The sequence below is a fragment of the Ranitomeya imitator genome, chromosome 4 (genome assembly GCF_032444005.1).
Source record: "Ranitomeya imitator isolate aRanImi1 chromosome 4, aRanImi1.pri, whole genome shotgun sequence".
Taxonomy (NCBI): domain Eukaryota; kingdom Metazoa; phylum Chordata; class Amphibia; order Anura; family Dendrobatidae; genus Ranitomeya; species Ranitomeya imitator.
In genome coordinates this window covers 364,083,418-364,111,398 of record NC_091285.1, presented here as the reverse complement: position 1 = coordinate 364,111,398, position 27,981 = coordinate 364,083,418, and the positions used below count along the sequence as shown (strand labels likewise).

General features: G+C 42.2%; 1 protein-coding gene across 2 annotated transcripts in view; it reads right to left on the bottom strand.

Moving 5' to 3' along the window:
• PHTF2 (putative homeodomain transcription factor 2) overlaps positions 1-27,981 on the bottom strand; it is a 184,113-nt gene that overhangs the window by 62,198 nt on the left and 93,934 nt on the right. For both annotated transcript variants that reach the window (XM_069765133.1, XM_069765135.1), the window contains 3 exons: positions 8,748-8,804; positions 3,134-3,203; positions 1,481-1,639 (listed from right to left, as the gene is read on the bottom strand). In XM_069765133.1, coding sequence (XP_069621234.1) covers positions 1,481-1,639; positions 3,134-3,203; positions 8,748-8,804 — 286 coding nt within the window. The remainder of the gene's footprint in view (positions 1-1,480; positions 1,640-3,133; positions 3,204-8,747; positions 8,805-27,981) is intronic.

The window sequence follows — 27,981 nt, the reverse complement described above, 5'->3', positions numbered from 1 at the left end:
TGTAAATTGTTGCTACACGGTACAGCGACAGACTGCGCAGAGATGTTCCTGAGCATCTAAATGAGCTCTATTCATTTGTATCGGAGCGCAGAATATTTGGGATGAGTAAGCGCCTACATTTCTATAAAGGCTGGCAACAGAAGGGGTACCCATGACTTATACAGAAGACACGTAACAGGCTCAACTATGAGTGTCTGGTGCATTGGTTGTTTTCTAGCTACAAACCCACGATTGAAGCCACAAGACAAAAAGCTGATGAGAAATATTTGTATTACCAAGTCCATGCAATCTGATTAATTGGGATACGTTTGAAAATCAATACATCACATTGATTAAAGGAGTTTTCCATCTTGAAAAGGTTTTCACCAAATGAAAAAAAGCTGTATTTCCATTACCATGATCTAGCACTTAAAGGGAACCTGTCACCCCCAAAATCGAAGATGAGCTAAGCCCACCGGCATCAGGGGCTTATCTACAGCATTCTGGAATGCTATAGATAAGCCCAGATTTATCCTGAAAGATGAGAAAAAGAGGTTAGATTATACTCACCCAGGGGCGGTCCCGCTGCGGTCCAGTCCGATGCGTGTCGCAGTCTTGGCCCGGCGCCTCCCAGCTTCATCAGATGACGTCCTCTTCTTGTCTTCACTCTGCGGCTCCGGCGCAGGCGTAGGCGTACTTTGTCTGTCCTGTTGAGGGCAGAGCAAAGTACTGCAGTGCGCAGGCGCCGGGAAAGGTCAGAGAGGCCCAGCGCCTGCGCACTGCAGTACTTTGCTCTGCCCTCAACAGGACAGACAAAGTACGCCTGCGCCGGAACCGCAGCATGAAGACAAGAAGAGGACGTCATCCTATGAAGATAGGAGGCCCCGGACCGTGACGCCCATCGGATCGGAGTGCCCGCCAAGGTGAGTATAATCTAACCTTTTTTTCTCATCTTTCAGGTTACATCGGGGCTTATCTACAGCATTCTTAGCCCCTGATGCCGGTGGGCTTAGCTCACCTTCGATTTTGGGGGTGACAGGTTCCCTTTAACCACTGCAGCCAATCCCCTGAAGCGGATATAGACATCATGAGATGCTGAGCTCAGTGACTGGCTGCAGCAGTTACAATACTTGCAAATTACATGCTACTCAACATTTAGTTTTCATAAATGATGTGAATATGTTTAAAAAAAACAGGAAAAAAACCATCATATTTGCTTGCTAAAACCTTCACATGCAATCACAACTAAACAATGGAATCAAAGGTGTCAGTCACTGTCTACATAATTACCTGTTGACCACAATGAATGCTGCTGGAAAGCTCAGCCCAGTACCTTGGTACATTAATAATGCATTCCAATGTGACGTGGGCATACAATACTAAAAGCACAAGGACACGTTGAAGGTTTTCTCTATCAAGTCAACTAGGCCAAGTGTACAAGCCCTGAGCAGAGCAAAGTAAATCAAGTATACAGACTCTCTCAATGCTTCATTACACCAACCTTGTAGGAGATAGAGTAGAAGCAGCCAGGAGAAAATGACCTTCGATGTTACTTGAAGCCACCATCTGAAGAAAAATGGAAAGAATACAACTCGAACTATTCCTTTTCTTGTAAGGGATGTCCATGGACTTTCTGGCTTTGCTTTTGCAAAGGCAGAACCTAGTTTGAAAAAATAAAAATAGTATAATTAAAAAGATTATTCCAAAAATGACAATATTTTTGGCAAAGTAAGATATCTCCATGGCTACTGTTAATAGGCTGTAAAAATCCAACATTAAGGTTTCTTTATTGTAGCCTTGTGACGGTTTTCATTTCTTTCTGCACCTCAGTGAATTCAACCTCCCCAGATCTGGTTGGGAGATCCTATTCTTATCTCATAAAACTACATTTCCCAGCAACACACTGCTTCTTCTCAGTGCTGCGGGTCCCTCCCCATGCTCTAAAGTGAGCTTTCTGATATAGATCTCAACATGAGCAATTATTTCTACAGATGATGTTACCATTAATAGTGTTCAATGTAATGACTGTGACCCACTATGACTAATATGCATTACTATTTACAAACTCCACATTTCTTTGGTGGTTCATGGGGATCTTCAGCGTATGATCATGCTCTCCCCTGTATGCATAGCAGAGCCAAGCATAGCATAGTCAGGGCAATGGGGATGCTGTAAGAGAGTCTGGAGGACATTTTATTTGACAGGGTCACGGGTTCATCTGTTTATATGAATCAGACAGGGTCATTAGGTGCAGCTGATATCAGTGGGATCTTCACCATAACTCTGTAACCCGAGCTACAACAATGTTTTAATGTTTTATTAGATCGGGCTGCAAATCAGTGCAAATTTTAAAATGGGCTGTATTGGCACACAATTTATTCTTTATGGGAGATCACATTGTGATTTTGGGAATAACCTTTAATAATTATAGTTCTTATTGAAGTTATACAATTAATGCATTAATGAGAAACATTCATAAATAAAAACAAAAAAGTCAATAAAAAAAATATTTTCGTACTGAACTATTAAGTCTATCCTACATATGAACTGAATGAAGTGAAGTCTTCACCTAATGACAAGTTCATTATAACAATCATAGTAACCTATGGTATATCATGTCAACAATGCAATAATGGGTACAGCTATATAGAAGTGTGTACGTATAAGACTAACTGCATATCTTTCTGTGCCTGGGAAAATCCAAGCTTAGAATTACTCAATGGTATGCTATGCTTTCTATGTCAGCTATGCAATTATATGCTGCGAACAGTAACAAAAAGCACATTGTGTGCATCGACTCAATCATTTGGAGATTTTTACCAAATAAGAATTTAGATGACTTTGTAATCTCATGTGAGTATTGAGTGTTCACAGTGTACCGCGGCCATTTCTGAAGACCCTGCATTCACTCAGGGTATTTATGGAGATGACAAATTATGACAGGCAGTATTGTAAAATTGATAGCACCTCCAGGCAACGGACAAACTTCGCAGGCCTAGGGCACCATGCACCTGACAGCTTGGGACAGCCTGCTATTACCTTGCACTTGCCTGACATCTTCATTTTCCATTGTGATCTTATGGTAATTGGAGCCGCTAATAGTAACACAATCGCACTGCAGAAGGAGACTCCTAATCACAGTTAAATACTTTACCTCTCACGAGATCCACATCAATGAGGTCTGGTTTAACGTGCCCGGTTTTCTTTGGCTTGTTTCTTAAACCCTGCACAAGCAAAGAGACAAAAACAAATTCAGCCATTTCCATCTAGTGTGACAAATATTTGGACCTGTAGTAACTAAGATGTGTGTGTCAGCTGGCCATACACATCAGGTAGATTTCTGCAGGACGCCCCCTCCCCACGATTGTCTCAGTCAGACCCAGAGCTGTGGAGTCGGAGCCCATTTTGGTGGAGTTGGAGTCATGGAGATTGAGGAGTCAGAGGTTTGGCTTACCGACTCCACAGCCCTGGTCAGCCCTGCTTGTGTTTTACATAGTAAGAGTGGAGCGAGCTACTGCCAGACAAGGATCGCGACTAGTCACCCCTGGAAATACAAGGACCGGGCATTGAAATTCAAATAGCCACATCCTTCCGTCCCTCAAGATCATCTGTTTGAGGAGTTGGGAGGGTCCGACACATGCAACATATTCGGTCAGTCCAGGTGAAATGGGGGACAAAGCCAGTATTTAACGTATCAGTCCCATTCTGAGGATCGGAGAGCTCCCAACAGGAAGACAGCCAGTGATCAATAGGTCATCCCCTATATTATATATAAGGGACAATATATACTTAGTACAACTCCTTATTTCTAATGTATAAGGGCACCATAAAGCGATACGAAGATCTTGAGATAACTCACACGTTTCTTAACCTTGTACACGCTGTTTGTCACTTTCTAATATATTTCTGCAAGTGTTGAGACACTGTTTTGTATGGTCCGTTTGTATTGTACATATAAATAGTGGAGACGTTAATTTACTAACAAACTTTTTTATTAATGGATTATTCTTTCTGTTTTAGTTCTGCTAAGTATCACGCAACCCACATTCTGGACAGAAGTCAGTTTTTCCATGCAGTCCTCTGACACCCGCGATGTGAATCTCAGAATATAATCTCACCATAAAGAGACAGACTTTTGGTACACACATTGAGAACAGGATTTGGGGAGTAAGAGCGCAAGTTATTTGACAAGACAGGAATATCTGGAGTGATCATTTGGAAACTAATCAGGCAGTATGCAAAATAGCATCACTACTATCTACCCAATGTACATTGCAAATGGAGCACTACACAAAAATAATATCACTTCTAGAAATGTTTTGGTTTATTTTGTAAAGCTGTTGCACCAGGTTCTTTGTTAAAATTACAAAGAGCTTTATAAAAAAAAAAAAAAAAACAATTCTGCAATTTACCGCATATCAAAAATCCTCAGTTCTCAAGTACAAAGAGAAAATTAAAATTCTACACTGTACAGCTCGTTGCCTAGGTTACCAGCCACTTTAAAGGGAACCTGTCACGTGAAAAACAATATTAACCTACAGATGTGTGGTTAATCTGCAGGATAACGGCGTTCTGAACCTACCCGGCGCCCGCTCTTATACCCCCCTCTGCCAGGAGGAAATTAACTTTATTCCTCATGGCAACGTTCAGGTGTAAGACACAGGAGTGGTGCCTGCGTAGGTTCAGTCACTATGTATAGAGAGCAGCCGCTGTAGCTGCGCCCCCAGCACTGACTGACAGCAGGCCCTAATGCTGAGCTGCAGTCAGTGCTGGAGGCGCAGTTACACTGAATGGTGACTGAACCCACGCCGGCACCACCCCTGTGACTTTGTGCCAAACACTAGTGGGAGGCATAAAGTTAATTTCCTCCCGGCAGAAGGGCTCCAAGTGTGGGCACCTGGCAAGTTCAGAACACTTAACTATCAGATTAACCCCGTATTTGCAGATTAATAATGTTTTGTCCAAGTAATCGGTTCTCTTTAAAGTCTCAGAGTAGCCGGTAACCAAGGTAAAATATACGCACCACTCGCAGGCTCTAAGCATTAGATCCTGCATGTGCTGCACTGAAGATGATTGGATCACTGGCTCCTAGCAGCCTCATACCCCTTACGCTTCTACCAGCCTCTGACCCCTTACGCTTCTACCAGCCTCTGACCCCTTACGCTTCTACCAGCCTCTGACCCCTTACGCTTCTACCAGCCTCTGACCCCTTACGCTTCTACCAGCCTCTGACCCCTTACGCTTCTACCAGCCTCTGACCCCTTACGCTTCTACCAGCCTCTGACCCCTTACGCTTCTACCAGCCTCTGACCCCTTACGCTTCTACCAGCCTCTGACCCCTTACGCTTCTACCAGCCTCTGACCCCTTACGCTTCTACCAGCCTCTGACCCCTTACGCTTCTACCAGCCTCTGACCCCTTACGCTTCTACCAGCCTCTGACCCCTTACGCTTCTACCAGCCTCTGACCCCTTACGCTTCTACCAGCCTCTGACCCCATATGCTTCTACCAGCCTCTGACCCCATATGCTTCTGCCAGCCTCATACCCCTTGCGCTTCTACCATCCTTTGACCCCTTACGCTTCTACCATTGCAGCAGAGTCAAAGCTGCCTCTGCTAGCAGCCTAGGGGAGATCACAATTTGAATCAGCGGTGCAACTATGCCGCTGGTCTTATATTTCAATCTTCAGGAGCACAACATTCTCTGGCATCCAAGGTCCCGATAACCAGTGAGCTTTTAAAGATTGAAGATACAAACCCCCTTTTAAGTAATTTGGCTCTCCTAGCTCAATGGTAAAATCGGGAGCCAGCAAGCGAGCTACATGGAAAGAGCCAAAGGGCCAAACAGCCACTGGTTAATCAGATGTTGCCCATTTACAGTACCTAGCCCAGTACCCAGGAGTTGTTGGCAGATTTCCACTGACCCCAATTACAAGAGAATTACGACAGATTGGTTCTTCTACTATACAGGACTTGTACCATTCTATAGCTCAGGCATTATATTCCAAAAAACAGAAATTATAGGATGAACTCGAACATGTGCCTCCCGAAGAGTGGAGTACCACACTGCACAGAAGGGCCAATCAAACAGAAAAGCGTTTCAAAGGGATTGTGGCCAAAATGTTTTTATTCATTTATACTTGATCACCTTTAGTCATAAATAAATATTTAAAAAACCACAAGGAAACCAAAGTGTATGCAAATACACTAAAGGCATCTAGAGTTTCTATTAGCAGAAAACGGTCATAAATAGTACATTACATTTACATACCCTGGCAGGTAACATCCAAGATTTTAATATATTCATACTTTCGCAAATTCATTCTTAAACCTCTGTAACCCCAAACTGTACTAAACCGATGATGCACACCACTGCAGTCAGCATACACAGATCAGAACATTTTTAATATTTCCCCTAGGACTGAGACCAAGGTGGAGGTCATACGTAAATTTGACATACTGAATATACTATTCAACAGTATAAAAAGGAAACTTAAAATTTTATTAGCGGAAATTAACATTAAACGCATTGCTGACATTTACATGTGTAATGTATATACCTGGGTGAGAACAGATTTACATATCAGAAATCGTCAAAGTCTCTATAAACGTCATGCATTGTGGAGGAAAAGCCATGCTGTATCCAACAAATCTATTGGCTTGTAATGTGCATGGTAACTACAGTTAGTAGGTCCAAAGCAAAGCTCATATGTAACCAAGTAAGACTTAGATCAGAGGTATCCTATGTGTCAGGAACCAGAATAGGAGGCCAGTACCATAGATCAGCCATGAATGGAGGCCAGTACTCAAGGCAGTGCTGCTAATGAAGCATTGGGACTTCCAGAATCAGATATTCTGATCAGTGGTGTCCTCAATATCTCAAGTCAAGATTTAATGGGGTTGTCCCCGGAAAATAATTTAGTACTCTTCAACAGGATAGGTAATACCTTATTGATAGGTGGGGGTCTGATCACTAGGATCCACATCGGTCGGCAGAACAAGGAACTTTTAACCCGTTAGATTGGACCAGCAGTGTGCAAGGTCTATCACCTCTCTAAGTCCAGTCCTACAGAAAATGAATGGTGCATCAGCTCGGCATCAAACCTGCCACTCCATTTTGGAACGGGGGAAAAGTGCTCTGTTGGGATCAAAATTCCTCATACTGCCACTCAGTGCAGGTTCGAGTGGTCAGACACCCAACAAGCAGTATGTTACCACCTAACAACCACTTTAAACATAGGTTGGTGACCTCTAACCTAGACATTTCACAGTAGCTTTAAATAAGAAATCTGGCAAGGTTTTGCTTGATTATTAAATGTTACTGAAGTATAACATGCAATTATCCAAACACAGCGAGAATTCTTAAAGGGAACCAATCAGGAGATCTGTGCTGTCTGAACTGGGGGGACATGAAACAGGGACAGACACCTTTATTTATTTATTTTTTTTTTAGACAGGTTTTACACAAAAAGGGAGGTCCTGACAGGTATCCTTTAAATTCATTCCCATAGGTTTCCACACATTTTCAAAGAACAAACTGCAGAAAGTGTTAGAAACACAGAAATACAATATCAGGATGGCAGTTATCATGGCATCTGGGTAGTACTGTAATAGTGATATGGTACCAAATCATTTCCAGTTAAACAGCACACAATTCACACTATGCAGGTCTGTACTACTTACCATTCTAATGAACTGTATACAATCATAAAAAATACCATAAATAATGAATCATCTTGGGTTACACATTTCATGGTAAAGGCTATGACTACTTGACATGGTTAAACATGACCATGTTACCTAAGAGGGGCAACTCTTATCCAGCAAATTATCAGGTTCTAACACTGCACTGTTTATACTGATAAATTATATTATATAACTAAGCAAATATAAAAGTAAAAAACTACAGGTACTGTTTGTTGTGTGAACACTAAAACTAGCTTTAAAGAGGACCCTCCATCAGTCTGAGCAGGTTAAATTGGCCACTCAGCTCTACAGCCACAATAGATGTGTACTTCTCCTGCATGATGTGGACCAATCAAAAGCTGGCAGTATTATGCAGGGGAGAAAAGAACACGCCCTCCTCTCCTCACTGATCACACAGCTCTGCAGTCATTACATTCCTCACACTGGTAACGACCCCTTTCACTTAAAATAAGCTCTGGAGACGGAATCTCAGGGAGATCAGTGTCTGCCCTGTAGTTCTTAACTCATTTCATATTTTTTAAAAACTCAAGAATTCTCAGGAATAACACATTGGATTGCAGACATTAAGAGATCATTATATTCAACTTTCTAAGACCTGCAAGTCCATGTAGACTGTTTAAGAAAGTTGACCCTACTGACAGATTCCGTTTATACGGTGTATGTATGTATCTATATATGTGTGTATATATATATATATATATATATATATATATATGTATATATATATATATATATATATATATATATTTTATTTTTTTTGAGTGTACATGATTTGGATTAAATAGAGTATATATTTAGTGTCAAGTTATTTTCATTACCGTATATGTTTTTTAGCATGACTCATGTTGATGAAATCCTTTGTACTTTATCTTTCTCGATCGCTTATTTGTATTGTAGAAAAAATAAATAAGGGCACAAATATTTATGAATATTACGATAATAAAGGTACAGTGGGCCCTATTTGGGGGTTTAATAGGGTTTTTTCACTCTACATATCAAAGACTTTTTTTTTAGTATATTAAAAGAGAACAGTGACTGTTGAAATAAGAGCCAGCAAAATTACCTTGATTTCCCTTTGTTCCACGGATTTCTCCCATATTTGCTGGTCATAGGCTCCAATCTTCAAAAAAAAAAAAAAAAAAAAAGCACATTAGAAAGTAAAAAGAGGACTGTACTTTTACAGACTTTGCATAACTCAAAAGTACAAGCGGATATTACAAAATTTGTATTGTGTTATCAAATAAATATGCTTCTTTCTCCAGGTATCAGTCACTTCTACCTCATGAACACACCATCCACTCTATGGGAAAAAATATATAGGGTACATACCCAACTTGCTAAAAATTGTGTGCCAGAACAGTGAGGTGTCAGGTTCAACTCTTATGAGAGGAAGGTGGAAGAGGAGTGAGGAGCAGAGTAGTAAATCAAGCAGAGGGAGACATTGAAAGAAAGTACAGATATTTTTAACAAGTCTTTTGCCTGAACCTAGAGCTGGAGTCACATCTACACTGATCACGACTGCTGAATAAGTTCCTCCATGATTTTGCAGCTTCGGTTGGTGTGCTGCCAACTACGGAATAGAGAGCGAGAATCTATCTGGGTATTGGTAGATGGGAGAGATTATAGCAGCTAGTCTTCTCCCAACAGCTCACTGTCAACTGCACATTAAAGAGAGACCAACAACGCAGCGTGATTGTTCAAATCAAGTGCAGGCGCTCGGTACACCGCCAAAAAGTCAGAGATAGCGAGAAAAACATAGGCGTGAACTGTTTAGCCACGCAAAGGGTGCACCAAGTACCTATAATTAGTTGGACAATAACTTTGTGCTGGCAGACTCCCTTTAAGAGAGAGAGTCTGCAGAGGGGAAATGTTATTATTCCTCATGTACACACACAATACTTTATGTTGAATAGTCACCTGAAAGTCGAGTTCTGCTTTATACATCTTTTTTTGAAGTGGTTGGGGTAAAAGTCAGTGACAACATGAAAAATATGTAAAATAATAAACTTGAACCAAAATCACCTACCGGCACCCATCTGCATCCAGCACAGGCTGCTTTGTTGTCTACATACAGACAAGTAGTTAAGTCAAAGATCCACCGGTGGTTTTGTTGGCCCCACTGGTCAGGATATTTTGACCATCGCTTCACAAAAAAATACAATAGCCAGCATAATTTCAGTATTAAATTAATGTACAGGTACACAAATATAGTGGCAAAGATACAACCATACAGCTATTGAATGTCCATTAGTGCTGCGATTAATGGATGCATGAATTCCAGTATTGTGATACATGTAAAAATGTGAGATACTTGGTCATGCAACCACGCCTCGGTGACCTCAATTTGGACAATCCCTAACCCTAGTGACCAGCGCATCATCATAAAACAACCAATGACAGCACTGCTCTAGTCACCTGCAGCGGTCAAGTAGTTGGGGGAATACCGAAATTACCGCTTCCCGTCTCTATAAAGCCTGTGCTGGATCCAAGTAGGTGTCAGTATGGGAATATGGTGGAGTTTGTTATTTTTTTACATATCCAGTCCCCTGGGCCGAGTTGTATTTTGCTCAGACAACCCTTCTAAGGTAACAAAGCTAAACTTCTCATTGTGTAAAGGGTATAATAAAATAAAAGCGCTACAACATAACATACGGAATGTAATGAAGGTTAATTTTACAGCAACATGAGCCACATAAATAAACCATTATGATGGCCGTTATATAGTCCACCTACAGCTCAGAGCCTCCATTAGATCATCATTACCTACAGAAAACCACGGGCTGTAGATGCCAAAAGGCACATTTTCCAAGCTGAGAACTTTAATCGGAACGCTTCAGGTTTTCACAGGAGGAACGGTATCATTATAGAACGGATCACTGTTCTACAACGCTGCTAACACACTGTTATGAGGAAAGAGAACATTGTACAATCTAAAAAATAGCAAGAAAGTTCAACACGCCTGAGGGGCAGACATTACACTTAAGGTTTCATCCTACAAAACAGTTGTTTCCAATTTAACTCCATGAGCACAGAAGATACAAATCAGTCAGGCTTAGCAGGGGTTTTTTTTTAACTCTCTATTAAAAAAGTAATGTGTATCACACAAATTTCAATAAAATAATAATCAAATTTTGAGAACCTTTAGGGTATGTGCACACGTCAGGATTTTTAGCATTTTTTTTGCGGATTTTCGCCATAAAAACGCTATAAATCCGGTAAAAAACGCTAACATTATGCATCCTATCATTTAGAATGCATTCCACATTTTTTGTGCAGATGTTAGCGTTTTTTTCCGCAAAAAAAACGCATCCCGCAAAAAATCCAGACATGCTCATTCTTTTTCCGGATTTTTTGCGGATTTGCTATCAAAAAGGTCATTCAGGAAAAAAAAAAAAAAAAATCAGCAAAAATTCCGCAAAAAAATCTGCGCAAAAAACGCGCAAATTCCGTACGAAAAAAGACGCGGATTTCTGGCAGAATTCTCAGGATTTTGTCAGGAAATAATCCTGACGTGTGCACATATCCTTAAAAGGGGTTGCCACCTTAAAAATAGGCCATCAAAAAAAAAAAAAAAAAGTAGTGACCAATCCTTTTAAGTCACCCATTAATGGTACCAATAGAAATACAGATAAAAATAAGGCTAAGTTCACACAAGCATTTGATTTTCTGTCCCCTTAAAGCAAGGGTGGCGAACTTCTGGCCCGCAGGCCGATATCCTTTTCTCCAGCCCCCAGGAACATTCCCAGGGACTGCAGTGCTCGGGTCGATGGTCCCATTTTACCGGCTCTTTAATTCCTCTTTACACAGGAAGCATATATTCACTACAGAACACTGCAGGGCATGCAATTAGCGATTAAGTCCTGATGCTGGTCCATGCCAGAATTAGGTCGTACTTTGTTAGCGTGTTCTGAGCTCACATCCCGCTGAAGGCTGCAGCTCCAGCATCTCATGTCATGTGTATGCCCCAGTGGATCCTATGTGATGTGTATATAGCAGCCCCAGTGGATCTTATGTGATGTGTATACAGCAGCCCCAGTGTCTCCTACAGTAGCAACCAAACGTTTTGCATTTTTTTTTTTTTTAAAGTGTGATTACTTCTGTCTGGTGGTTGTGATCTCATTTTCCTGGTGATTTTAGTAAATCGGAAGCAAATGGCTGTCAGCTATAAGGATGGAAATTGTGTTTGACATGGTTATATCCCTTTATGTGTTAGTGTTCAACATTAACTGAGCCAAATGTTTTGCACATTTTGTCATGGGTAGTCGAATTTTGACTAAATTGTTGCGTTTGTTTTTTTCCGGTTAAAACATGGCAAAGACAAAGCCAAATATATCACCGGATGTCAGGAAGCATATTATTCTCAGAGTGAAGTGAGGCAAAAGCCAAAAAGAGGTAGTTATGGAATGTAAGTGCTCTCAGAGACAAGTATTACATATAATAAAGAAAGAAAAAGAAGATTATGGAACTGCTGACAAACCTAGAAGTGGACGCCAGCGGAAAACTTCCTCCAAAGTTGATCACATTAAAGGTACCTTCACACTAAACGATATCGCTAGCGATCCGTGACGTTGCAGCGTCCTGGCTAGCGATATCGTTTAGTTTGACATGCAGCAGCGATCAGAATCCTGCTGTGATGTCGCTGGTCGGGGCTAGAGGGCCAGAACTTTATTTGGTCGCTGGCTCTCCCGCTGACATCGCTGAATCGGCGTGTGTGACACCGATTCAGCGATGTCTTCGCTGGTAACCAGGGTAAACATCGGGTTACTAAGCGCAGGGCCGCGCTTAGTAACCCGATGTTTACCCTGGATACCATCCTAAAAGTTAAAAAAACTACCACTACATACTTACCTACCGCTGTCTGTCCCTCGGCGCTGTGCTTTCCTGCACTCACTGTGAGCACAGCGGCCGGAAAGCACAGCGGTGACGTCACCGCTCTGCTTTCCGGCCGCTGTGCTCACAGCCAGAGCTGAGAAGCACAGCGCCAGGGACAGACAGCGGAAAGTAAGTATGAAGCGTTTGTTTTTTTTACTTTTAGGATGGTATCCAGGGTAAACATCGGGTTACTAAGCGCGGCCCTGCGCTTAGTAACCCGATGTTTACCCTGGTTACCGGCATCGTTGGTCGCTGGAGAGCGGTCTGTGTGACAGCTCTCCAGCGACCAAACAGCGACGCTGCAGCAATCCGGATCGTTGTCTGGATCGCTGCAGCGTCGTTTAGTGTGAAGGTACCTTAAGAAAAAGTCAGTATCAGATGTCTTTAAAAAAGTTCTGCACAGATTTTGCACGAAACGAATATGGGGTCAAAGTAAGTTAAAAACTGTGGTGCGATGGCCAAGACCAGTAGGGTTTAATGCACAGGCTTCAGTCAAGAAACCTTTCATCTCTGCAAAGAACCAGAAGGTCAGACTTGATTTTGCCAAAGAATACAGCCAATGGAAACAGACAGATTGGTCCAAAGCAGTGTTTCTCAACTCCAGTCCTCAAGACCCACCAACAGGTCAAGTTTACAGGATATCCCAAGTATTGTGCAGGTGATAATTTCATCACCTGCTCAAGCATTAATTCCATCACCTATGCAATACTAAGGAAAGATAGAAATCAGCAAGGGGTTGAAAACCAACCAAGCTTTAGAAAAAAAAGGGGGGTACCCACAAATTATTTAGATAAATAGCAAAAAGGGGGACCTAAAACATAACATTTAATATATCTATTAAAATGACAAGACAACATATATAGACAAACATGTACGTTAACCAACAGTTAATCAGACAATAGACTGATTATTAATCAAGAGAACAAATGATAGTGCTTCAGACAGATTGGTACTCTTTAATTCCAAGGCACTTATTCAACTAGTATTCAGGCTCAGCAGAGAAACCAAGTGCTCAAATCTAAACAGATATTGATGCTACTGTCCGTACCAATATACTTTTGCTCAAATACGTGAAGCAGATCAGTACCACTGATGATCACCCATAATATGCTTGCAAAAGAAAAAAAGGGGGTACATAATGATATAGTATGGAACAATCTCAACAGATGATGAAGATGCCACATAAAGGATGCACCTCCTATTCGGTTAGTCAGAAATCCAACGAATCATTACATGACTCCATAGACCATTCCTGTTCAGGACCACCTCCCTACGTGATTCATCCCAAAAGGGAATCATCAGGGGATAGGACAGTCAAATAGTGGTCTTGATGATAAAATGCTCTGCCATCATTAGTATTCACATAGAGCCTATCATAGGTGGATACCAAGAAAATGGCATCACAACAGCCAGACAGAAGTAATCACACTTTTTTTTTTTTAAACGTGATACATATACATACAGCGATACATATACATACAGCAGCCCGTGTCTACTGTGTGATGTATACATACAGCAGCCCCAATGTCTCCTGTGATGTATACATACAGCAGCCTCAGTGTCTCCTGTGATGTATACATACAGCAGCCCCAGTGTCTCCTGTGCGATGTATACATACAGCAGCTTCGGTGTCTCCTGTGATGTACACATACAGCAGCCCCAGTGTCTCCTGTGTGATGTATACATACAGCAGCCCCAGTGTCTCCTGTGTGATGTATACATACAGCAGCCTCAGTGTCTCCTGTGATGTATACATACAGCAGCCCCAGTGTCTCCTGTGTGATGTATACATACAGCAGCCCCAGTGTCTCCTGTGATGTATACATACAGCAGCCCCAGTGTCTCCTGTGTGTTGTATACATACAGCAGCCTCAGTGTCTCCTGTGATGTATACATACAGCAGCCCCAGTGTCTCCTGTGTGTTGTATACATACAGCAGCCCCAGTGTCTCCTGTGCGATGTATACATACAGCAGCCTCAGTGTCTCCTGTGTGATGTATACATACAGCAGCCCCAGTGTCTCCTGTGTGATGTATACATACAGCAGCCTCAGTGTCTCCTGTGATGTATACATACAGCAGCCCCAGTGTCTCCTTTGTGATGTATACATACAGCAGTCCCAATGTCTCCTGTGTGATGTATACATACAGCAGCCTCAGTGTCTCCTGTGATGTATACATACAGCAGCCCCAGTGTCTCCTGTGCGATGTATACATACAGCAGCCTCAGTGTCTCCTGTGAAGTATACATACAGCAGCCCCAATGTCTCCTGTGAGATGTATACATACAGCAGCTTCGGTGTCTCCTGTGATGTACACATACAGCAGCCCCAGTGTCTCCTGTGCGATGTATACATACAGCAGCCTGTGTCTCCTGTGATGTATACATACAGCAGCCCCAGTGTCTCCTGTGTGTTGTATACATACAGCAGCCCCAGTGTCTCCTGTGATGTATACATACAGCAGCCCCAGTGTCTCCTGTGTGATGTATACATACAGCAGCCCCAGTGTCTCCTGTGATGTATACATACAGCAGCCCCAGTGTTTCCTGTGTGTTGTATACATACAGCAGCCCCAGTGTCTCCTGTGCGATGTATACATACAGCAGCCCCAATGTCTCCTGTGTGATGTATACATAGAGTAGCCCCAGTGTCTCCTGTGATGTATACATACAGCAGCCTCAGTGTCTCCTGTGTGATGTATACATACAGCAGCCCCAGTGTCTCCTTTGTGATGTATACATACAGCAGCCCCAGTGTCTCCTGTGCGATGTATACATACAGCAGCCCCAATGTCTCCTGTGTGATGTATACATAGAGTAGCCCCAGTGTCTCCTGTGATGTATACATACAGCAGCCTCAGTGTCTCCTGTGTGTTGTATACATACAGCAGCCCGTGTCTACTGTGTGATGTATACATACAGCAGCCCCAATGTCTCCTGTGTGATGTATACATACAGCAGCCTCAGTGTCTCCTGTGATGTATACATACAGCAGCCCCAATGTCTCCTGTGTGATGTATACATACAGCAGCCCCAGTGTCTCCTGTGATGTATACATACAGCAGCCCCAGTGTCTCCTGTGTGTTGTATACATACAGCAGCCTCAGTGTCTCCTGTGATGTATACATACAGCAGCCCCAGTGTCTCCTGTGTGTTGTATACATACAGCAGCCCCAGTGTCTCCTGTGCGATGTATACATACAGCAGCCTCAGTGTCTCCTGTGTGATGTATACATACAGCAGCCTCAGTGTATACTGTGTGATGTATACATACAGCAGCCCCAATGTCTCCTGTGTGATGTATACATGCAGCAGCCTCAGTGTCTCCTGTGATGTATACATACAGCAGCCCCAGTGTCTCCTGTGCGATGTATACATACAGCAGCCTCAGTGTCTCCTGTGATGTATACATACAGCAGCCCCAGTGTCTCCTGTGTGATGTATACATAGAGTAGCCCCAGTGTCTCCTGTGATGTATACATACAGCAGCCCCAGTGTCTCCTGTGTGATGTATACATAGAGTAGCCCCAGTGTCTCCTGTGATGTATACATACAGCAGCCCCAGTGTCTCCTGTGTGATGTATACATACAGCTGCCTCAGTGTCTCCTGTGTGTTGTATACATACAGCAGCCTCAGTGTCTCCTGTGCGATGTATACATAGAGTAGCCCCAGTGTCTCCTGTGATGTATACATACAGCAGCCTCAGTGTCTCCTGTGTGTTGTATACATACAGCAGCCTCAGTGTCTCCTGTGTGTTGTATACATACAGCAGCCCCAGTGTCTCCTTTGTGATGTATACATACAGCAGCCTCAGTGTCTCCTGTGTGTTGTATACATACAGCAGCCTCAGTGTCTCCTGTGTGTTGTATACATACAGCAGCCCCAGTGTCTCCTGTGTGATGTATACATACAGCAGCCCCAGTGTCTCCTGTGATGTATACATACAGCAGCCTCAGTGTCTCCTGTGTGTTGTATACATACAGCAGCCTCAGTGTCTCCTGTGTGTTGTATACATACAGCAGCCCCAGTGTCTCCTTTGTGATGTATACATACAGCAGCCCCAGTGTCTCCTGTGCGATGTTTACATACAGCAGCCTCAGTGTCTCCTGTGTGATGTATACATACAGCAGCCCCAGTGTCTCCTGTGATGTATACATACAGCAGCCCCAGTGTCTCCTGTGTGATGTATACATACAGCAGCCCCAGTGTCTCCTGTGCGATGTATACATACAGCAGCCTCAGTGTCTCCTGTGATGTATACATACAGCAGCCCCAGTGTCTCCTGTGATGTATACATACAGCAGCCTCAGTGTCTCCTTTGTGATGTATATAAAGCAGCCTTAGTGTCTATGTGATGTATACAGTCATGGCTGAAAAGGTTGGCAACTGTGACCCTAGTCATTTATCATGGCCAAGCTGTGAGTCAGAATAGTCAAGGAGTCCAGAGGTCAGAAGCCAGGAGGGTACATCAAACAGAAGGAAGAGACAAAGGCATAGTCCGGTAACGTTCAGTGTTCAGAATACCAGGATAGTGGATCAGAGCAGTATGGATTAAACAGACAGATGGTCAGAACGAGGTCCAAGATCAGGTAATGAAAGAACAACATACAGAACGCAAGGCACAGAGGAACAAACCACACTTCGCTAAATGTACGTTTAACAGAGGTCTGGGAGAAACAGCTCAGGTATGGCAATAACCTGGGATAATGAATATTTGGAGACAGCCAGCGCATCCAGTCTCAGCTTGGATAGTTGAGCTATCAATCAACACACTGACAGCTCGGCACGCCCCTGTACCAGACAGGATGGCTGAGCTATCAAAACCTGTATCCCAGACACACTGAGGGGTAAAACCATGACAGTACCCTTGAAATAGCTCCAGAAAATGAAGTTTTTCTCCCAGAAAATTATTGCAGTTACATCTTTGTTATACACGTTTATGTCCTTTGTGTGTATTATAACACAAAAACAGGGGAAAAAAAAAAAGATAAAATTGGACATCATTTCACACAAAACCCCCAAAATGGGCTGGACAAAATTGTTGGCATCCTTAACTTAACCCTCCGTCACATACAATATTCGGACTAACGAGTTCACATACAATGTGTCTGTCAGGCGCCTGCTGGAAAAATACCTATAATATCTAATGTTTGCAATTTCAGTGCTCTAAAAGTGATCAGTGACCTTCATAGGGATGTAATAAAAGAGACTACACATAATCAGTTGCAAAAAAAAACATTTACTTAACATAAAACTAATAACTATGAAATACAAACTTTTCAAAACTCCCGCCAAATAGTCCCCAGTTCGACTCTCTCAAAAAAATGTACAAAGAAAATTTTTGAACACAAACTTAATTTTAAGGTACCTTAAGTACTATTAAAAACATATTCAATCAGAAGTAGATGCTGAGGTTTCCCCAGAAAAGTCACACTTGCAGAGCAAATAGCAAGAATTACACACCATTTTTGCATGTGTCAGGCAAATTGCTTTATGACATTTGAGACATTCATAATTTGAAAGCCTTCTGGTTCCGCTTTCCGTTTGGCAGGTGGTGCATCTCCTTCTTTTGTGAGGTGGTGCAGATGGTGACTTTTCACCATCATCTTCTGGGCGGAACCTTTTGAGCTGAACTTGAAGGCGAGAGGGGATACCGATTGTTTTCACGCTTCTCCTGCGTAGCTCTCCAAGTACTAGTTCACGGGCCAATTTTTTCAGATACAATCGTCTACGGAGTGGTTCAAGCTTGTTTTCAAGATAAATTACTTGTGAATTTATACCACCCAAATTCAACATAGCAAACAATATGACCATTGGCCAGCGTTTGATGTTTCTGCTGACGTTGAAAGTGGAGCACATCTGATCTGCTGTATCCACACCCCCTTTGGTGGCATTGTAAAATGTAATTATCTCCGGTTTTTTTTCTGCCCCAGTCCCAGGATCGATGGCAGCATCATCATGAAGTGTTGATAGAAGAAGTACGATTTTTTTGGCATGTGGTACATAGGAAACTAAAGCCTTTCCATTATGGAATGCAAACATACTGCTGTACTGTTGTCTCTCTTTCACACTTACAAACTGTGGCGGCAATTCCCTTTTGTTTTTTCTTACAGTTCCCACATATGACAGCTTCTGAATTTTCAGATAATCAATCAGATCACAACTTGTAAACCAATTGTCAGCTGTAATATTGCGACCCGATCCAAATAAGGGTTCAGCCAGTCTTTTTACAACATCAATGGGTTTGTTGCTCACACAGTAAGGACCTTCTGGTTGTTTTCCTGCATAAATTTCCAGGTTGTAAGTGTAGGTCTTACTGGCGTCAACAAGGGCATAAATTTTTATTCCATATTTGTTTGGCTTTGATGGAATATATTGACGAAAGGCACATCTACCACGAAAACCAGGGAGCATTTCTTCAATAGTGAGATTCTCTCCAGGGTAATAACTTTGTTTACAGTTTACAACAAATCTTTGAAATATATCACGAATTGGAGCAAGTCGGTCATGTGTTTTGCGTTCGGTTCTGGTAGTTCTGTCGTCAAACCGAAGGCAACGAATTAGAATCTTGAATCTGTTTATGGACATAACAAGGCTAAATTTTTCAACTCCATCCCCATCTTTACCCCAAAGTTCCTCCAAACTTTGTCTATTTGCCCTATAAGCTCCTGCAAGGTACAGTAATCCAAAAAAAGCACGCAGTTCTATTTCATCTGTGGGCTTGATGGTTCTGTTGCAGATGTACTTGTCCTTTATAATGTCTATATATTGGTTGGTATATGTGACAATAGAGTCCAGAATGTCATCTGTAAATATACTGTTCCAGCATTCAACTGCAGTTTTTGCATTACGTGCAGTTCCTATTACTGCAGGAAGGTGAGTAATAATGTTTAAAGGTTCCCTACGTTTTTTCTGGAATGGCTTCTTGTTCCATTTAGTATTTTTATCTTTTCCAATATAATATGATCCAACTTCTTCATCCTCACCACTGTCACCATCTTGCTCTGTTTCAGAATCCAGGACACATTCTTCCACCTCATCATGAGAATCAATCTCACTTTCCTCTCCTAAATCCTCACTCAGTGTGAGGTCTCTATCATCTAACAGCATGTTTGTTACTTCCTCAACATCAAGTTGTTTGGATAAATTGTACATTTTCCTCTCCATTTCAGCAGATAATCTGAAGCAAGAGAAGGAATAGGTTAGGGAACTACTGTATATGCCTGAGCAGCACACTTTTATAAAATCTCCTTTATTTCTATGAAATATCCTCACATTTTGTGCTATACATTCAGAAAATAAGCTAAATAAACTATTGTGATGAATAAAAACATAAAATACCAACCTTACTGAATGTGACGTATTCACATACAATGAGCCTGAGAGATCTGTGCAGCTATATCCTCTCCCCTGAAGCTCTGAAATCCAACTGTGATATCAGGTTTCACAGACCTTCAAGAGACAGGAGACTACCTGGAGGGAGGGGGTTTCCTCACAATCTGGTGAGGAAGGAGAAATGAAAGTAAAAGAGAAGCGCCTGTCAGATCAGTTGTATGTGACGGAGGGTTAATATATGGCTGTACACCCTTTGGAACAAATAACTGCAATCAATCGCTTCCTATTACCATCAACAAGCTTTTCATACCTCTAAACTGAAATTTTGAACCAGTCTTTTGCAAATTGCTCCAGTCCTCTCATATTTGAGGGGTGCCTTGTTCCATCAGCAATTTTAAGATCTCTCCACAGGTGTTCAATGGGATTTAGATCCAGACTTATTGCTGGCCACGTCAAATCTCCAGGGCTTCATTTCCATCCATTACTGGGGGCTTCGTGAAGTATATTTGGGGTCATTGTCCTGCTGGAAGACCTTTGACCTACGGCACAAACCCAGCTTTCTGACACTGAGCACTATATTTGCGACCTAAAATCCGTTGGTGATCTTCATATTTCATGATGTCTACCACACTGTCAAAGCACCTAATGCCAAAGGTAGCAAAACCATACCAAAACATCTGTGAACCTCCACCATATTTGACTGTAGGTACACAGTGTTCTTTTTGTAGGTCGCATTCCTTTTCCGGTAAACAGTAGAATGATATTCAGGCTTACCTCCTGCCGTAAGTCGCTGTCATTTACCTAATATGATTAAGTCTCTCCTGCCATCCTGAATTATTATATGAGAATGATGTCCATGATATCTTAAAATGTCTAAATTTGTACAAATGATACAGGGTATGCATCAGAATTGGACTGTCAATTCTTCAAACATAGCAACAATTGCCAGCAATTACACATTTAAATGATTTGTACTGTGTCATTTTATCTGTTACTATTTGCATAGCGAAACTGTGAAAGCGGAAGTATATTAATACTAAACTCTGAAGATAATTCACTTGTCAAAAAGGTTTCATGTAAAAAGGAGAAATGATCAAAAATGGCATACTTTTAGTCAATTTCAAAAGGAAGAGGGTAAAATACTTTATTGCCATATTGTGCGACACATTTATGACTGCAATAAAAAAAATGGAGCCATTGATTCTATGCCAGTGGCCAGCTTGGAGCAGAGATACAACTTTTTTCCAATTTGCACCTTTCTACAGTGTTTAGAAAAGGTGTGTAAACCCCGGCCAGGCAGTAGGCATACCCACGCTTCAGCCCAGCGTTATAAACAGATAAGCAATAGAGAAATGGCTGATAAATAGCAGAACACTGGTTATTATGCAGTAAATGTGCTAAATAGGTGCAAAGAATGTGTTAAATGTGGGCAATTGAGTTTAATGAACGACTGGCTATTGCTCATTAGAATCTCGTTCATCACCTCGAACTAGAAAATATCCGATGTGTGAGTTGCGCTAATAGCGGATATGTATTACTACATCCATATAGCACGTGCACACGTCTACACACGTGAGAAGGAATAACCGGATACGCCGCTATACTCTAATTAGAATGCTGTACAGCGATATAACGTGGGAGCAGAAAAATAAATATCCACAGACATATCCACAGTGTCATTAAATTCAGCTTCTGACTCATCTTCAAAGAATCAAAGCCTGCAGAGATTTCATAACACACAGTCAGGAATATACACATCATGTAAGAAAGCAGGCGGTGAGGTCCTGGATGGCAGGCATGAGTCACCGAGGAGGCTGGCCTGGGAGAGGTGCGCCAGTTAGAATAGGTTACCAAGATGGTTTTATTTGGACTGTATTTTGGATCCAGGATTTGTGCAAAATGGAAAAGGAGAGGGTACCACCCAGAAAATTCTAAAATGATGGGATTAGCCTCATCCATACAAAAATAGTCACAGAGAAGAGTAAAAGAAAAGGGGCTATGCAAAAAACAACGATCACCAAAGGATACAAAATACAAGAATTTTTTTATCAAATTTTTTAATCGAATCATGGACAACATATGGGAGAACAAACAAATTAAAAAAAAAAAATCTAAGAAAACAATTATGGCTTGCAAAAACCACACACCAGCAACAGCCTATGATATGGCCATTGTAGGTCCCAAAATTAGATGGTAGGCAAATAATAGGTGGCAAAGTAAACATGGACAATAAAATGCAGCAGTGCCAAGTATCCAATAAGCACAAAAAAAAAAAAAAAAAAAGATGTAGTAACAGCTCTTCAAAAATACACAAATATGTGGATCTGTACAGGCAGGTAAGTACATAATTAGTCAAAATCCAATAGGTGCACTGTGTTGGATATGCAAGATTCCAAACAATCTACATCATGCAGAATGCCATGTTAAATATCACAGAGAATGCAAAAGGAATAAGTAAATAGGCATATTCCTAAAACCTTGGATCCAGGATTTAGGAAGGACCTAAAGTACCTGGGTGGGAAAGATTGCTTCCATACACCAGTCAGTCCACGTTTTACAGGCCTAATAAAAAGCAGATGCACTAAGCTCAGGGAGGAGTAGTTGGGATAAAGCTGGAGAAAGACAGAGCTGATGGATAGTCTGTGTTATAGCCTGAGGCTATGTGCACACGTCAGGTTATTTTGCTGACAAAATCCGGAGTTTTCTGGCAGAAATTTGCGTTTTTTTGCGCGGATTTTGCGCAGAATTTTTGCGGATTTTTTGCGTTTTTTTTTTTTTTTCCTGAATGTCCTTTTATCAGGGAATCCGCAAAAAATTCGCAAAAAGAATGAGCATGTTCATTTTTTTTGCGGATTGCGTTTTTTTTGCGGAAAAAAACGCATCCATCTGCACAAAAATTCCAGAATGCATATTTTTAGCGTTTTTGATGCGGAATTATAGCGTTTTTATGGCGAAATTCCGCAAAAAAAACGCTAAAAATCCGGACGTGTGCACATACCCTGAGAGATGTTCCTGTGACACCAAGTTGGTGAGATCGTTTGATTTTGCCTTACCCAAAGAAGAGACTGTTCATTTGTGCTGAAGAAAGTGGTTTTCATTTTTAGACTAAAAAGTTTATGAAAAATAATAAAAACTTTATTTTGTTTTTTTTATATTTAAATCCTGTGTATGTTCAAGCAACAACCAAAGGCTTCCTAGACATTTAAAAAGGTCCCTTAGTCTGTTTCAGTAGGATTCACAATCATGGGGAAGACTGCTGGCTTGAATGATGTCCAGAAGGCAGTCATTGACACACTCCACAAGGAGGGTAAGCCACAAAAGGTCATTGCTAAAGAACCTGGCTGTGCACGGAGTGCTGTATCCAAGCATATTAATGGAAAGTTGAGTGGAAGGAAAAAGTGTGGTAGAAAAAGGTATACAAGCAACCGGGATAACCGCAGCCTTGAAAGGATTGTTAAGAAAAGGCCATTCAAAAATTTGGGGGAGATTCATAAGGAGTGGACAGATGCTGGAGTCATTGCTTCAAGAGCCATCACACACAGACATATCCAGGACATGGGCTACAAGTGTCGCATTCCTTGTGTCAAGCCACTCATGACCAATCGACTTCGCTGGAAGTGTCTTACCTGGGCCAAGGAGAAAAAGAACTGGACTGTTGCTCAGTGGTCCATAGTGTTGTTTCAGATGAAAGTACGTTTTGCATTTCATTTGAAGATCAAGGTCCCGGAGTCTGGAGGAAGGGTGGAGAGGCCATAATCCAAGCTGCTTGAGGTCTAGTGTGAAGTTTTCACAATCAGTGATGGTTTCGGGAGCCATGTCATCTGCTGGTGTAGGTCCACTGTGTTTTATCAAGACCAAAGTCAGCGCAGCCATCTACTAGGAAATTTTAGAGCACTTCATGCTTCCCACTGCCGACAAGCTTTTTGGAGATGGAAGTTTCATTCTCCAGCAGGACTTGGCACCTGTCCACACTGCCAAAAGTACCAATACCTGGTTCAAAAACAACAGTATCACTGTGCTTGATTGGCCAGCAAACTCGCCTGACCTTAACCCCATAGAGGATCTATGAGGTATTTTCAAGAGGAAGATGAGAGACACCAGACCCAATAATGCAGACGAGCTGAAGGCTGCTATCAAAGCAACCTGGGCTTCTATAACACCTCAGCAGCGCCACAGGCTGATCATCTCCATGCCACGCCACATTGATGCAGTAATTGATGCAAAACGAGCCCCGACCAAGTACTGAGTGCATTTACTGAACATATATTTCAGTAGGCCAACATTTCGGATTTTAAAATCATTTTTCAAGTTGGTGGTATAACGTATTCTAATTCACCGAGACAATGACTTTGGGGGTTTTCATTGGCTATAAACCATAATCATCAACATTAAGAGAAGTAAACACTTGAAATAGATCACGGTTTGTAATTACTCTATATAATGTGAGTTTCACTTTTTGTATTGAAGCACTGAAATAAATGAACTTTTTGATTATATTTTAGTTTTGTGAGAAGCGCCTGTAAATATTATACACACACTTACACATATATACTAAAAGACCTACTACTGGACACCCCCTCTTAAATGATAACAGCATTCTTAACAAAATAAGGAAAAAGCATTCTCCAAACCAGTACTGGCACTGCTCCTCAGCCCCCAGCAATAGAAAATGTCACAAGATCACTGCAATCAAAAATTAAAAAGTTGTCCAGTACTTAACAACCCCCATTTAAAACATTAAGAGTTTGTCAACACAATTTTTGCCGCCAAAAAAAATAGAATTATTCTTATCGTTAATTCGGTTTCTAGGAGCCTTCCACGACAGCCACCAGGAGGTTGTCTCCATTCCCTAATGGGGGAAAGGAAGCACAAGAGGTTAAAAACCCCTCCCACCTCCCATTAACCAGTGACTTACAACTGAACCCATAGCACCGGTTACCTTTAGGTTCTCAGACTAAATATCCAAGAACATCGGGAGGGAATTAATGCTGTCGTGGAAGGCTCCTAGAAACCGAATTAACGGTAAGAATAATTCTATTTTCTCTAGTAGCCTTCCACGACAGCCACCAGGAGGAATGCCAACCAATTCTGAATTTAGGGAGGGACCACAGCTTGAAGAACCTTTCGGCCAAAAGCAAGATCCCGATTGGACCAGTAGTCCAATCTATAATGCTTAGTAAATGTGTGTAGAGAAGACCATGTTGCTGCCCTGCAAATCTGCTCTGTTGAGGCGCCAGCCCTTTCAGCCCAAGAGACGGAAGTAGATCTGGTGGAATGAGCTTTTAGGCCCGCAGGAATAGCAATATTCTGAGTTAGGTATGCTTCAGAAATTGCCTTTTTTATCCAGTTGGCAATGGTACTCTTCGCTACCTTCTTGCCTTTGTTTCTGCCAGAAAGATGAACGAAGAGAGTTTTGTCAATTCTAAACGATTTAGTATGTTCTAAGTAGTATAATACTATACGTCGTACGTCCAAAGTATGAAATCTGTGTTCTTCCGGATTTGAAGGATTGTGACAGAACGATGGGAGGACTATATCCTGTGATCGATGAAATTCTGACACTACCTTCGGCAGGAAACAGGGATCTGGATGGAATACGATGGAGTCATCCCTTATAGTAAGATAAGGCTCTCTCACTGAAAGGGCTTGTATTTCCCCCACTCGTCTTGCAGTAGAAATTGCAACCAAGAAGGCCGTTTTGCAGGACAGAAGTTGCGAGGAACAAGATGATAATGGCTCAAATGGAGGAGCCGTAAGACCTTTTAGGACTATGTTTAAAGTCCCAAGATGGCACGAAAATTTGTTTTCTTGGACAATGTCTTGATGCTGCGACCATAAACCTCTTTATCCAACGATGACCCGCAAGGTCCTGATCGAAGACGGAACTCAAGGCTGACACTTGAACCTTCAGCCCCAACTCTAATCCTTTTTGTAAAAAATCTAATATTTGTGAAATATTAGGATGAAAAGGGTCAGGTTTATGAGGATGACACCACGAGGAGAATCTATTCCAGATTTTGCCATATATGGCATTGGTAATAGGTTTTCTAGATTTCTGTAGAGTAGAAATTACTGACTCTGAAAGGCCCCTAGCTCTTAGTACCTGGGCTTCAATAGCCAGGCTGCCAGTTTGAACTTTTGTGGTTCCGGATGATAAAAGGGGCCCTGGCAGAGAAGATCTTCTGATGCTTGAAGAAAGACTGGACCGTCCACCTTCAGCTCTTCGATGAGGTGGTACCAGCTCCTCTTTGGCCATGCTGGAGCTACTAAGATAGCCTGGACCTGATCGACCCGAATCTTCCGGAGGGTCTTCGCAAGTAACGGTATTGGAGGGAACACGTATGCTAGATGGAACCTCCAAGAATGAGCGAAGGCGTCTACTCCTTGAGACCGGTCCTTGAGGTTTAGGGAGAAGTAGTTCTCGACCTGTGCATTCTGGCTGGACGCTAGAAGGTCTATATCGGGAAGACCCCACCTGTCTGTCAACATTCTGAAAACGTCTGCCTTCAGGCTCCACTCTCCTGGATGCAAGTCGTGACGACTTAGGCGATCTGCATGAATGTTCACTGACCCCCTGAGGTGTATCGCTGAAAGTGAGAGGAGATGTTTCTCTGCCCAGCAAAATATTCTGTTTGATATTGCTCTTAGTGAGTTGAACTTCGGACTTCCCTGGTGTTTTAGATGCGCAACAGTTGTCATATTGTCCGAGTAAATTCTGACATGTTGACCTATAATGAGACTGCTGGCTGCCAGAAGGGCCCTCTCCACTGCCAACAATTCTCTGGAGTTGGAGGAACTGGAGCTTTCTCTCCGATTCCAGTGACCCTGGAATGGGATTTGCGAGATCACTGCTCCCCAACCTTTTTGACTGGCGTCTGTTGTCACCGTAATCAGCGGATCTTGCACCCAGTCTACTCCTTTCAGCAGGTTTGATTGGATCGCCCACCAGGTTAACGAGGCTTTCACCTTCCCTGGAGTGTAAACTCTTCTGTTTAGGGAATTTGGATTCCCGTTCCAGTTCCCTAAGATGTGTGCCTGCAGAACTCTGGAGTGGCTCTGAGCCCACTGGACTGATTGTATACAGGCCGTCATCGACCCCAGAAGAGACATCGCAGCCCGTAAAGTCGGAGAACGTTGTTTTCTGAAGAGTGAGACCTTGGAAATTAGATTTGTCCGGTGTTCCTCTGGTAGGAAGGATTTTTGACCTTCTGAATCCAAGAGGACTCCGAGGAATTTCCTCACCTTTGATGGTGATAGCTGAGACTTTTTTAGATTTGGAATCCAACCCAAAAGCTGTAAGATGTTCAGAGTTTTGGAAATTCTCTGATTGAGAACTTCGGCGGAAGGACCAATTATTAACAGGTCGTCCAAGTATGGTACTATAGCGATGTCTTGGCTCCTGATATGGGCTACTGCTTCCGCCATGACTCTGGAAAACACCCTTGGGGCTGAGGAGATCCCGAAGGGGAGGACATTGTATTGGAAATGTAAGATTTCCTGGTTGAATTGGACCGCAAATCTTAGGTATTTCCTGTGGCGAGGATGTATTGGAATATGGAAATAGGCATCCTTGAGGTCTATTGTTGCCATATATGAATGAGGAGCTATTAGAGGGATGACTGTTTTTACTGACTCCATCTTGAACTTGCGGTAGGTTATGTATTTGTTGAGAGCTTTCAGATTTATTATAATCCGAGATTGCCCGGAAGGCTTTTTTATCATGAAGATACGGGAATAGTGTCCTTCCCCTTGCTCCTTCACCGGGATCATGGAAATAGCTCTTGAGTCTAGCAAGTCCTGTAGTCCAGCCATCATCAATTTTTGAGTCTCCCGAGATGACGGGGAGGTGACTCTTAAGATCCTGGGAGGAGGCGCATCGAACTCTATCAGTAGACCCTGTTGGATAACACTCACCACCCAGGGGCTGTTGGAGATATTCTGCCAACTGTGAACAAAGTTCGAGAGCCTCCCCCCCACCGGATCGGAGTCATTGCTTTTCTTGTTGTGCTTGTTGGGGAATAAGGATGTTTTTAGGCTTCCCCTTAGCATAACTCCACCTCCCCGATTTTCCTTTTCCTTTACCCTGGGA